Here is a 14,005-nt window from a genome sequence, read left to right as displayed (position 1 = left end):
AGTGAAAAGAGATGCCAGGGCAAACCACATTGGGAAAGGCTGCATTCTCTTTCTCTTGGAGACTCGTGATATTTGTTAGGATTGAAAAGCCTCTGAGAAGTCCTGCAGTAAGGGAAGCTGTTTAATGCAACATTTCTTATTAGAATTTAAAACTTTGGGTGGCACCTGGGTGGCTCAGTCATTGGAGCCCCCGACTTCGGCTCAGGTCATGATCTCACAGTTTAAGCCCCGTGTCGGACTCTGTGCTGACAGAGACTGTTCCAAGACTGGAGCTTGCTTTGGATTCTGTCTCCCTCTCTCTCTGCCCCTCCCCTGCTCATGCTTTGTCCCTCTCTCCCAAAAATAAATAAAAATATTAAAAAAATTTTTAAAAATGTAAAACTTTGGGAAGACTTGGCTTTGCTGGCGAGAGTTCTGACTTGGGAATCAGGGAGGCCTCAGTTAACTTAAAACATCTCTGAAGCCTCTTCCTGCTTGCATGACCTTGCCTAAATCCTAACTCCTCTCTGGGCCTTTATTTGAGGTTGATGTGTAGAATGCATTTGGCCTGGTACCTGAGACAGAGTGCTAAATGCTTCTGTTGTAGATGGGAAAAGGCAGGCAGGACAGGATGCTGTGAGACTCCTCAGTGGGAGCCTTTTCCTGCAAGGCAAGGCTGGCTCATGGTCATCTTTTGCAGCCTTGAGGGTCAGGCATACACATGGGATCAGATGAGGAGCATAATATAACTTTACAGATACTCATCACAGTAGTGTGCCAGAGCTGGCTCTCACCTGTAAGCTTGTGAGAACCCATTGTATGCTCCTTTTCCCAATTCCATGTTCTGTAACTCTGAAATCAGCCAGGGTGGAAGTGTTTACACCAGGGAAATCAGCAAACGCGCCAAATCAGGGCTCTCCCCTCCCCTTAGTCAATTGTTAATTATCAGCGCATCACTCACTGATCATTAGAAAGTATTTCTTCGAAAGTAGTCTTTTATATTTGCAAGTTTCTTATATAAAAACTTTAAAATTGTATCTGACTACTTTAAAGATTTCTATTTTTGATTTCTGGAAAGCATTTTTCCTATTGTATTTCATGATCTATTTGTGACATAGTTACTGGCCAGAGCTTCGTAACAAAACACCACCACCTTGTGACAACTCCCTAAATTGCAGGTTGGAGTTCCAGTGGGCTCAGCCAGGACTGGAGCAGATGGTATTTCCACCGATGGGCATTTTAGATGTTTCCTCTGGCCTCTCCATTCAAGTTCAACATTTCTGTGAAAGATTACCCTGCTTGACCTCTTCATTATAGCCAGGACAAGCCTAAGAGAGGTGCAGGGGAGCCTGTGCCCCCAGGGACATGGTTGAGTGAGGCAACCTCTGGTGCCTTGGGTCAGTGCTTCTCAGACTTCAGTGTGCACACGTTCATGGGAATCTTGTTCACATGCAGCTTCTGATTCAGCAGGTCTGGTGTGGACTCTGTGATCTCGTATTTCTGTCGAGCTCCAAGACAACAATGCTGCTGCTCGTCTGCAGATTACACTTAAGAGTAGCCAGAGTTGGTGAAGGAAACTTTCCCCAGGTGGTAGGAATCCTCAGAGAGCTTCTCTTAGGAGATGGCCATGGGCCATGTTTTGCCTTTTGGTAAGAATTCAAAAGCTGTGTGTTTTGAATGCATAGACTTAGCTCATTTGCTTCTAACTATTGTTCAGCCAACTTGTTGACTTAATTCTTAAATTTTCATATTAAAAAAATTTTTTAATGTTTATTTTTGAGAGAGAGAGACAGAGCATGAGCAGGAGAGGGACAGAGAGAGAGAGGGAGACACAGAGTCCGAAGCAGGCTCCAGGCTCTGAGCTGTCAGCACAGAGCCCGACGCGGGCCTCGAACTCACAAACTGCGGGATCATGTTATGGGCTGAAGTTGGACACTTAACCAACTTGAGCCACCCAGGCGCCCTGATATTTTTTTTATTTATTTGGAATCTATTTTGGTGTATAGTGTAAGGTCCTCAAATAGCTAACTCATTTGTCTATACATAATTCATAGTTTAGTCCCCCTCTTTCCACAAATTTGTGAGATTTCCTTATATATGAATTTTCTTATATAGACTAGAGATCACTTCTGGACTATGCCATGTTGCAGGGTTGTTGTAGCTTTAAAACATATTTTGATGTCTAATGAGGCCCGTCCTCCCTTAGTGCTCTTTCTTGACTGTTATCACCTAATTATGCAGATGAACTTTAATACCATCTTATCATAATAAGAAAAACATTGAGATTTTGATTGAAGCATAATAAACCTACACATTAATTTGAAAAAAAATCAACATAGCATGTCTTTCTTTTCATGTCAGTCACTTTTTATAGCTTTTAGTAGAATTTTACATTCTTGACATAGTATCACACTTTTGTATCAAGGTTATTTCTAGAAATGTGGTGCTCTTTGCTATTTTAAATATAATTTATTATTTTATTTATATCATTATATAAAATTTTATTTTATATTATTTATATTCGTAAGATAGCCATTAGCCACATGTAGCAATTTAAATTTAAATTAATTAAAATAAAATAAAATGTAAAACTCCGTTCCTCAATTACATTAGCCACATTTCAAGTGCCCAGTAACCACATGTGGTTATTGAAAAGCTCAGATATAGAACTTTTCCACCATTGCAGAAAGTTCTGTTGCACAGCTGTATAGTGGTATTGTTGATCCATTGTTGATCCAGTGGTATTGTTGACCTTATATGTTGTTACAGTATCTTATTTTATTTGGGAACACTTTTCAACTTATTCTTTTAAATTTCTAGGAAGAGCAGTTGCTTTTACCCAAACTTCTGGTTTATTTTCTGCAACAGTATTACCCTGATTCTCTTCCTAAAGATGAAAGATGAAAGATGATTCTCTTCCTAAAGATCTTTCTAAAGATGAAAGCAGGAAGGGCCAATATATCCCTGATGGTTGCTACTCCCACACTCGCCATGGCAGACATCACTAATCAATCACAGCACTCTTCACTGTTCCCTGAACTATTGCTGTTTTTGAAACTGACATCTTCGTGCCTTGCTTTTCTCTGGTTCCTGAGATGGAATAGGATGCAGTGGCAGGAAAAGAGGTGTCTTCCCCATGTGTACTCCCCAGGGGAGGGCCTTGATCCCACCTCCTGAGAGTATTTCTCCAGTCATTCTCCTCCATGGCCTTCTATGGCCCCACTCAGGGAGGCCTGTCTTTTCTGTTTCATTATTCTTATTGCACTATCTGAAGAGGACATCTTTTTCAGCCTACTTCCTTCCCCATAAAAGGTTGGGGGCCCAAGGATCACTAGGGGTCATTTTAAATCTCAAACAGTTGAGGTCTTTTGCAGGCGATACTAGTGGGCGTTTTGGGCACAATCCTTTTCTGAAATGTGAATTGTCTTCCTATTTGATTCAGCTCCACATGCCATAGCCACACCACAGTCATTTCCTAGACATGCCTCTCTGTCCGGCGTAATGGCTGGCACCTTGCACTTATGAGGCCTCTGTGAGGGAACCACACTTTTGGTCTCCTGTACCGAACCATGCTTCTCACACTGAAAGAATGTACTGGGCACCATCTTGACTGGCCCTCGCTATAGAGTTGAGTTCTTTTTTTGTCTCACACAAATTTCTTGAGGTATATTTACATACTGTACAATTACCCATTTTAAGTGTACAATTCAATGATTTTAGTAAGTTCATAGTTGTGCAACCATCACCACCATTAAATTATGGAACATTTCCACCACCTGGAAAAGTTCCCTCATACCCATTTATAGTCAAGTCCCCATCCTGACCCCAACCTTAGCGATCACTTCTCTGACTCTATAAATTAGCCTTTTCTAGACATTCAGGATAAATGGAATCATCTTTTGCATCTAGCTTTTTTCACTTAGCTAGATGTTTTTGAAATTCATACATGTTGTAGCATGTGTCAATAGTTTGTTCTTTTTAATTGCTGAATAGTTTTCCATTTTATATGTATATCACTTTTTGTTGATCTGCTCCACAGGCAATAGACATTTATGTTGTTTTCAAGTTTGGAGCCATTGATGAATAAGGTTGCTATAAACATTTGAATTTATGTCTTTGTGTGGACATATGTTTTCATTTCTCTTGGGAAGTTTCCCTAGGAGTAGAATTTCTGGGTCTTTTGATAAGATTATGTTTAAGTTTTTAGGAAATTGCCAAATGATTTTTCTACAAGTAGTATACTATCTTATATTCCACCTAGCAATGGATGAGGGTTCCCATTTCTCTACACCACAAAGCTGAGTTTGAATTAGCATTTGTTACTCAAAGGCCTTCTCAGTTTTCCTTTCATTGATTAGTAATGAGAATAGGTTGGGTCTTCCTCAATTTCTGCACTCTCCCTATTCCTTTTCATTCCACTATAAATTGCCTAATTCTCTATAAAACTCTTTTCTTTCTTATCAAATGCAGCTAATAGCAACCAAAGCATGCTATTAACATTCTGACTCTCAATCTCTCCACTTAAAGCTATGGCTTTTTTAAGCTATGGCAGTTTATCATCTGCCTTCCAAGTTAATGCAGGCAATATTTTTACCAGGTACCTCATCACTGCATAACATACATCACCTCCTTCCAGCCTTAATTAAGTTTCCTTGACATCCACTGCCTTGTGCCCAAACACAATTTATTTTTGTTACAGTAGAACACTACTTCTGATAGCAATTTCTGTATTAGTCAGGATGAAGATATTGTGCTCTAGTAACAAATAGCCCCAAATCTCAGAGACTTATAAAAATAGCAGTTTCTATCCTCCTTATTCATGCCACGTATCCATCCTGATCAGCCATATCTCTGCTCCACATCATATTTACTCTAGAACCCAGGGTGATAGAGTCACCGCATTCTGGAATGTTGCTTGTCTTTTGGTAAAAGGAAAAGAGGACATGTGAATCATGCACTAACTCTTAAAGCTTCCTCTCACATTTAATTAGTCAGAGCAGGTGAAGTGGCCAGTCCTAACATTAATGGGACAGAGACAGATAATCTTCCCCAGGGAAAGGCAGCAAATATTGTGAACAGTAGTATCATTTACCACATTATGCTTTTTTTTTTTTTTAATATCCTGGAGACTCTGGCAAAGAAAGAAACAGCTGCCTCTATGTGGTAGTTTTGCCCAGAGCTGCTCACAGCTAGAGTAAGACAGGGTGTCCTTTCAAAATACCTTATAGACCTAGGCCTTTGATCTTCATGGTGGTTGGCCCTGGCCCTGTGGCTTTGATACACAGAATTATTATATGTTATTCCTCTGTCTCTACCAGCCCCATGTGTTAGGTTCACGGAAAGATCTGATTGGATGCAATGTCATTTCTAGGGGGTGCCTGCGTGGCTCAGTTGGTTAAGGGTCTGACTCTCGATTTCTGCTCAGGTCATGATCAAGCCCCATGTCAGGCTCACATTAACAGCACGGAGCCTGCTTGAGATTCTCTCTCTCTCTCTCTCTCTCTCTCTCTCTCTGTCTCTCTCTCTCTGCCCTTCCCCTGTTCACTCTCTCTCTCTCTCTCTCAAAATAAAGAAATAAACATTAAAAAAATACTTTACAGACCTAGGCCTTTGATCTTCAAGGTGGTTGACCCCAGTCCTAGGACTTTAATACACAGAATTATTACATGTCATTCCTCTGTCTCTGCCAGCCCTATGTGTTGGGTTCAGGGAGAAATTTGGTTGGATGGACTTTCATTTCTAGAGTTTTCCATTCAACGTCCAATGTCCTCTGAAACATTCATAAATCCATTTTTTTCTTGATCTCCAGCTTAAATGGACCCATTTATGTTTTTTTTTTTCTTCCCAGCTGTCTTTTGGGGAGACATTGCCTTGGACGAGGAGGACCTGAAGTTATTTCATATTGACAAAGCCAGAGACTGGATCAAGCAGTCAGTAGAGGAAAGGGGACATGGCACAGGTAAGTACTGTGTCCCCTACTTCTCTTTCTCTGGGGAGAGGGGTCAAGGACTCCAGCAAGGGTAGATGTGGACCATGAGACATCAGTATCTGACCTGTCAGTCCCATGCACACCTGTTTGTGGAAAACCAGAGGGACGCTCTTTCTGCCCTACAGGCTATGGAACCAGAGCCTCCGATCTGCTGATCCTTGTAAGAGAACATCCATTTGCCTCTTTATCTGAAGGTTCAGACTCCAGCTCAGAGGGTTCAGACTTGAGCTCAGTGTGGGTTCTCAGGACTTTAGCCTCAGGGTCCAGCACTTCCCAGACTGGAGAGAATTACTGCATGGGCTCCATTTAGGGCATGTTTGTTGATGATGCTCCTAATGCTTAGCACTGGGGGGAGATGTTTGCCCGTGGGGTGCTGTGCTCTTCTTTTGCAGACAAACCAGGAAATACGATGGGGCTTCTGACGTTGGTACTCTTCTCCCTCCTTGCCTCCACCCTGGGGTGAATAGTAGGGGGACTGTGTCTTGAGTTCTCAGTCGCCCTGCCCACTGGGCTCAGATGCCTCAGCTCTGGGGAATCCCCATTCTGAAAAGCAGCAGAAGGGGAGGCTGTGCTGTGAGGCTGATGGGCCGGTGTGGCTCACGATGGCTTGCTATTTGGTGACCAGGGTTCACACGTGCCTGTTGCCAAATGACCTCTGCTACTTGCAGCCCCTCCTCCCACCCTCTTTCCTTTCTCTTGAGACTTTTTAACACTTACTGTGGTAAGAACCAAGGGGTTTACTCTCTTGACAAATTTTTAAGTGTACAAACTGTATTATAAACTATGGGCCCAGTGTGGTATGGCAGATCTTCAGAACTTACTTATCTTGTATAACTGAAGCTTTGTACCCTTTTCGGGAGGCACCTGCCATGGCCAAATGCAGTGCTGGAAAAAGAGGAGTAAGATGTGACTCCTGCTTTCAAGGAAACCATTCATGCCAGGCAGACAGGGTTTAGACTTGGACAAGCTGTCCAACATCTCCAAGGCTCACTTTTCCTATTTGCAAAATGGGGATGAAACCGGCACTCACTCCACAGGGGGTTGGGAGGATGGAGTCCAGGGTAATGCACCAGCCTGGTGCCTGGTACATAGCAAGTTCTCAGGCAATGGCAGATATGATCACTGAGGTGCTCCCAGTCTAGTGGAATGAGGCTGTCAGATAAATAGATGAAGGGCGGTTCCTCACGGCAAGTGCTCTGACGAACCAAGAGCATTGGGAAGAGACAAGAGTGAGGGGAAGAAGCCTACCCAGCTGAGCCGGGAAAGGCATTGTGGGAATGGGAACTCTTGCATTATGTCTTGAAGGATGAGTATGAGTTCCTGAAGTCAAGAATTGAAAAGAGACATTTCGGGCAGTGGGGAAGCCATGTGGGGAGTATGAGAGGGCTTATCTCTACTCTGGGAATAGCGGTAAGGTGTGAGTCCCTGGAGTGTGGCTCTTTGGGGTAGGCTGTGGTAGACAGATACTCCTGGAAAGGGTGGTCGGGGTAGATGGTGAGGATGCCTGTCAAGGGGTGGGTAGAAATGTGCCCAGAATAAGGGGGCAACTCCCATGGCTCAAATATGAGCAACTACTGGGACTGGCCAAGTCCAAGCTCCTGCCAGGGGCTGGGGGAGGAGGGGGCCCAGGTGCCCCATCTGTTTGAATTTTAAATGGACTTTTACAAACCAAATTATTTTTCACACCAATATACACAACCTTAATCGGGCTCTCACAAAAGGAAGCATCTCCATAATTCTATCACTGCAACTAACCAGTTCTTACCTGGAGGCCTAAAGAAGTTGACCTCATTGTCATCTCTGTGTGGTTAAAATTTTTTAAACTTCTTTTTGCAATATTGCTTAAAAATAGTAAATTCACATGTCTCAAATACACAGGATTGTGAACTTTTACATATGTCCACATAAACGCCACCCAGACCAAGGCATGGAACATTTCCAGAACCATGGACGCTCCCTCATGCCCCCTCCCAGTCAGTACCCATCCCACTCTCCTGGCCTCTGTCACACGGACTTATTGTACCTGCATAAATAGAGTCACACAGCATGCGTTGTGTCTGTCTTATTTCACTCAGCTTTTTGACCTTGTTGCGTGAAGCAGTTTGTCTCTCGTTGTTGCGTGTGGTATTCTCTTGTGTGACCGAATGCTAGTGAAGTCATCCTTCTGTTGACAGGCATTTAGACAGGTCACAGTTTTGGGCTGTGATCCGTAAAGCTGCTGCTGACATTTTTAGACATATGTTAGGATGGACGCAAGCACTGGTACCCACAGGGCAAGCACGAGTGGGATTTCTGGGTCTCGTGGTACGTAAGCTTTAGTAGATACCATCTGTTTTCCAAAGTGCTTGCACCAATGCACACTCTGTGTGGTACATACTCACTTGGAAAGTAGGAGCGGTGACCATACAAGATCCAGGACGACCCTGGAGCTGGAGCTGTTTGGCTTGGGGACCCTTCTCACACACTCTGGGCCAGCACAGCAGTTACTTGATGTTTGTCCACGAACACAAATGCTCAGGGTCACCCCTATTAGTGATCCTGTGTGGTCCTGGGGGGACCTGCCATGGCACAGCGTGGGGGTCCAGCCTTGGCAGATGTGAGTGGGAGACCCCAGAAAGAGTCCGGGAGTGGCCAGCCACCATGTGGGCCAGCTCCTGGAGAGTTGCCTGCCTAGAAGGTTGCCTACGATGCTCAGTGCAGGGAAGCCTGGAAGCCCTGCCTTCATCTCTCTCACAGCACTCCCCAAGGCCAGCATGGTCAGCTTCCTGGTCTAAGAACTTGGATCTTTTCTTTCCTTCTTCCCTGTGAACTCAGAGAAGTAGAGTCCACATCAAATTTGCCTTCAGATCCCTTGAAGGTGGCCCAGTCCCTTGTACCTAGAAGGCACTGGTCAACATGGGTGAGAGAGGAAGAAGGAAGAGGCCTGTGGAGATCAGCAGATCCTGGAACCATCTCCTAGGGGCTTAGATGATCAAGAACTCCAATAGGGCTTTGCTTCCAGACAGATGGTTAAAGCACCGACTACAGTCATGGGCTTTGGGGTCAGACCATCTGGGCTTGGATTTTTGAGCTGGGTCTCAGTTTCTTCATCTATAAAATAGGAATAGTAATGCTGCAAGGACAAAAAGAATATGTATGAAGTGCTTAGCACAGTGCCTGGCTAATAATAAGAGCTCAATAAATATCAAATCTGCCACCTCTTCATTATTAGTAGTAATAGTATTTACAGAAAGCCCACTGACCTGGAGGGTGTAGGGCTAAAATGGAGAGTGGGGAAACTTTGCAATGTACCAGAGGGAACTTTGGTAGCTTGGGTTTGAGGCCTTTGAAACATGTACCTACCTAGTGTTTCCTCCTTCCCAAGCTTGGAATTTTTTTTTTTTCTGTGTGTTTTTATGGGAAAGTGATTTTTATCCTGATCACTTTTCTCTGCGGGCCAATAGTACTTTGCAACTATCTAGAATAGTTGTTTTATTTTCAGAATGGGAATACTTTTTATTGTTTTTGCTGATTAAACCAATACTGCCAGTTGTTTGGGAAAAAAAAAAGTCCAATAGCTCAAAATTATAGAAAGTAAAAATCTCCTGTTCTCTCAGCTCCAGGGATCCGTGCTGTTATCAGTTTGCTGGATTACCTCCAGCCTTGCCAGGCTCAGGCCATGTGCGTATAGGTATTTTTAAAACATAGAAAGGATTTTTCTCAACACCGTCTTGTGCAACCTGTGTATTTCATTTAACACCACCTCATAGACATCTTTTCATGCGGTACATTGTGGTCTAATCACATTTAATGTGCAACTCTGCCACAATTCATCAAGCTAATCCTGTACAGATGGGCATGAAGATTGTTTCCCTCTTTTTTCTGGTAATTTTTTCCTATTAGAAACAATGAGGCTGTGAACAACTTTGTGCATAGATCCTTAAACATTTGCTTTGATTAAAAAACTAACTAAATAAAAAGGAACCACACTTTCACTCCGTCTTCCTGCTTCCAATGTGCAAAAAGATGTATTCTTAGATTTAGGTTATTTCATTTCCAAGCTTTGGTTAGTGTTTCTGTGTTTTAGGGGAGGGAAGGAGTTTTGAGGGGAGGGGGTGCTGAATCCCTGGAGGGAATCAGAGCAGGGAGGGTTCAGAACCTTGCAGTATAACCCCAGAAGGCTTCTTTCCCTGGTTCATCCTGTGAGTTTGGAGCTGTTCTCTTGGCTACAGAATGAAACCGTATCTTTGCCCTAGAAGTGACCAAGTTGGCCTCATTCTCTAGATATGCCCAGTGTCCTAAATTCAGTGAGTGGCAGAACTGGGGTCGGAACCAGGCTTCCCAACTCCCAGGCCAGGGAGTCCTCCCCTGTACCTCCAGGCATCTTCCCCTGCACCCACCTGTCAGCCGTGTTGCCAGTCAGAAGGAACAGAGACCAGCAGAGGTGCGTGTAATCAATCATTCCTTTGCCATCACTTGGAAGGTAGGCTGGAGCCTCTATGGGCCAAAGGGTGAGCAAAGACCTTTTGCCTGGGTTGGTTTAGGAGCCCAATGAGAGTGCTGCACTGGCCACAGAAGAGAGCTGCTGAGGGCCCTGGGACCCCCAGCCGGGAGCCCCCTCGTTGTTTGCTTAAAGCAGTCAGTCTCCCTGCCTCTAGTCCGCCTTCCCCATCCTGCTTCCAGGTGATCTTCCTGGCCCTGACCTTGCAACCACCAAACAAGGGTCCCCCAAACTCATATCTACGTGGAATCTCAGAATGTGACCTTATTTGGAAACAGAGGACTTGCAGACGTAATTAATTAAGGGTCTTGGGATGAGAGCTAAATGCAGTGACTGGTGTCTTTATAAGAGGAGAGGAGCACACAGACGCAGAGGAGGCCGTGTGAAGAGGATCACAGAGACCGGAGTGAAGCATCTACAGGCCAGGGAGCATCACAGAGCTGTCATCCGTTAGCCAGAGGCGAGGCAGGATTCTTCCCTAGAGCCTGCAGAGGGAGCACGGCTCGGCCAACACCTTGCCTTCAGGCTTCTAGCCTCCGGGACTGGGAGGGAATGGATTTCTGCTGTCTTAAGCCACACACTTTGTGGTAGTTTGTTATAGCAGTCCCAGGAAATTAACACAACTGCGGTGCTGAAGACCCTTCGTGGCTCCCTGTCACCCAGCAGAAACATTCCTTAGTCTGACCTTCGTCTGGGCCCTCCACACTCTGTCTACCACCTGTGTATCCAGCCCCCTTCCCTCTCCTTGTCCTCCAGCCAAACATAATGACATTGTCTGCACAAGCCCCCGGTTTCCCTCCTTTCAGCCTTCTGTCCCAGCTATGCCCTCTACCCACGTCCCCATTCTGCAGAAAAAGAAAGGAAGGCCCCGAGAAAGCCAGTGACTCCTCCAGGGCCCTCCAACTGGTGTGCTTTCGCGACTCGGCATGGCCGCCAGTTTGGGAGGCCACCTGGGTTGACAGTGCTGTTAAAATCAGCCCGTGTTGTGCTTGGGATTGAAAGAGCTCAATTTTCTCACCGTTTTCAGACAGGCCCCTGCCCCTGCCACGGGAGCTGCCGGAGGAAGCGGCAGCAGCATCTTGGATGTGTGCGGGGCAAGGAGGCAAGAGTGCATTCTGCAGGGAGAGAAAGTCCTTCTGTGTGCATTTCATTTGCAGAAAGAAGAATGGGAGCTCTGAGCAGGCATGGGCCAAGCTGTTCCATGAATGGGACCCTTGAATTAACATTGCAGAGTTTCCTAAAGCTGATAATCGGATTAGCTGTGTACTGAAGGAAGTACTTAGCGGGACACACACACTCTCCGGCCCTCCTGCATCTTCTTCCATGTGATGGTGCAAGCCTGATGGCCCCGTTTCTGAGTTCCGAGACACCTCTTCTGCTAACCACACAAGGTGGAGGGCAGTGTGGTCGATGTTTTGGACTTTTATTTGTTTGTATCTTCCCAGGGAGCCAGTGTTGCGCATTCTCATCTTCGCAAATATCTGGGAACTTGGAGAGGAAGTATCGCCTTGCATTATCTCCATCCGGATAGTGGATCTGATTTCTTGGTCTTTGTAAGGAGGACTCGGAAAGGGGAAATGGTTGTGATGACTTATTGGCTCTGATGGAAGCTGATGTTCCCGCCTTGTCTATTCTGAGCCACTGGGCCATGTCCAGCTCTATTTAAGAAACCATCCTTCCTCTAAATCCTCGGTTCCTAAACCCCTGCCATCTGTGTGAGTGTCTGCATGAGCCCAGCAGTTTGAGCCCCTGACTTCAAAAGAATGAAACAGCAGGAGTGAAACATGGGTTTGGATAACTTGCCTCCCCTCTCTGGGCCTCCTGTCTGAACCCTGAGGGCCCACCCACCTGGCAGACCCTTCAGCTCCTAGACTTAGTGGTACATGTTACCGTACCATAGATTTAAACTCTGGTGTTTCAGGCCAGAGAAAAGAGGGGGTGCAAAGGCCATTGGGCATCAAGGGGCACAATTAGGCATCCAAGGCTAATGCATACCCATGAGATGCCCACATGTACTCTGAGGCCTTCTGGGCTCATAGAGTTTCTGGGTTCATAGGGTTTCTTTCTCTCCTTGCCTTCCAAGGTTTGAAGCTCTCAAAGGAGACCCAACATGTCTCTACTCCGAACACATTTTTAGCTTCGAGGCTCTTGAGAGAGCTTGTGGGTGGTGTTGTTTTAAGCAGCCCCATCGATAGGCTGTGATTTTCAGCCTCCATTCCTGTGGAGACATTTCCTAAACTTTGTAGACATGGCTTCACCATCTCATTGATTTCCTTTATTGGAGGCGGGAGTGTCCAGATAAGAAGTGGGGCAGTGGGTGGCTCCCTGTGACATCTTGTAGAGGAGACAATATTCTGAGTAATGGATGAATGCCAGGTTAAACTCTTGCTGGGGCAGTGAATTGGATTCAAGTCTGTCTCCTAGCATCGTGAAATGCCAAATGCTGTCTTAGCAAAATCTGGTGGCCTCTGCTCCTGATACCACTACTGACTTAGAAAGCTGAAGAGGGACAAGAGGCTGTCAGGGAGCAATCTTTTTTTAATTATTTATTTTATTTTTTAAATTTATATCCAAATTAGTTAGCATCTAGTGCACCAATGATTTCAGGAGTAGATTCCTTAGTGCCCCTTACCCATTTAGCCCATCCCCCTTCCCACAACCCCTCCAGTAACCCTCAGTTTGTTCTCCATATTTATGAGTCTCTTACGTTTTGTCCCCCTCCCTGTTTTTATATTATTTTTGTTTCCCTTCCTTTATGTTCGTCTGTTTTGTCTCTTAAAGTCCTCATATGAGTGAAGTCATATGATATTTGTTTCTCTGACTAATTTCACTTAGCATAATACCCTCCAGTTCCACCCACGCAGATGCAAATGGCAAGATTTCATTCTTTTTGATAGCCGAGTAATACTCCATTGTATGTGTATACCACACCTTCTTTATCCATTCATCCGTCGATGGTCATTTGGGCTCTTTCCATACCTTGGCTATTGTTGATAGTGCTGCTGTAAACATTGGGGTGCATGTGTCCCTTCGGAACAGCACACCTGTATCCCTTGGATAAATGCCTAGGAGTGCAATTGCTGGGTTGTAGGATAGCTCTATTTTGAATTTTTTGAGGAACCTCCATCCTGTTTTCCAGAGTGGCTGCACCAGCTTGCATTGCCACCAACAATGCAAAAGAGATCCTCTTTCTCCGCATCCTCACCAACATCTGTTGTTGCCTGAGTTGTTAATGTTAGCCATTCTGACAGGTGCAAGGTGGTATCTCATTGTGGTTTTGGTTTGTATTTCTGTCAGAGAGCAATCTACTCATCATCTCCACCATCTCCTCCAGAGCTTTGAAGGAAGGAGTGCCCAGAGAATAAGGTCTTGGTGACCTCTTTTCTCTAAGTAAATTGTACTTGACATTTTTGGGGTTCATAGACCTCTTTGAGAGTCTGATGAATATTATGAGCACTTCTCTGAGAAAAAAGGACACGCACGCACACACACAATTTTGCTTGGAATTTCAAGAGATTTAACTACTCCATGGATCCCAAGTTATGAAGCTCTTGTCC

General features: G+C 44.9%; 1 protein-coding gene across 1 annotated transcript in view; it reads left to right on the top strand.

Moving 5' to 3' along the window:
• Window positions 1-14,005, top strand: part of TLL2 (tolloid like 2) — a 126,969-nt gene that overhangs the window by 23,474 nt on the left and 89,490 nt on the right. The window contains exon 2 of the mRNA XM_027062732.2: window positions 5,828-5,938. Within this exon, the coding sequence (XP_026918533.1) occupies window positions 5,828-5,938 (111 nt within the window). The remainder of the gene's footprint in view (window positions 1-5,827; window positions 5,939-14,005) is intronic.

Source organism: Acinonyx jubatus, chromosome D2, assembly GCF_027475565.1.
Source record: "Acinonyx jubatus isolate Ajub_Pintada_27869175 chromosome D2, VMU_Ajub_asm_v1.0, whole genome shotgun sequence".
In the NCBI taxonomy this organism is placed as follows: Eukaryota; Metazoa; Chordata; class Mammalia; order Carnivora; family Felidae; genus Acinonyx; species Acinonyx jubatus.
The sequence above is the reverse complement of the archived record's forward strand: the minus strand, read 5'-3'. Positions and strand labels throughout refer to the sequence as shown.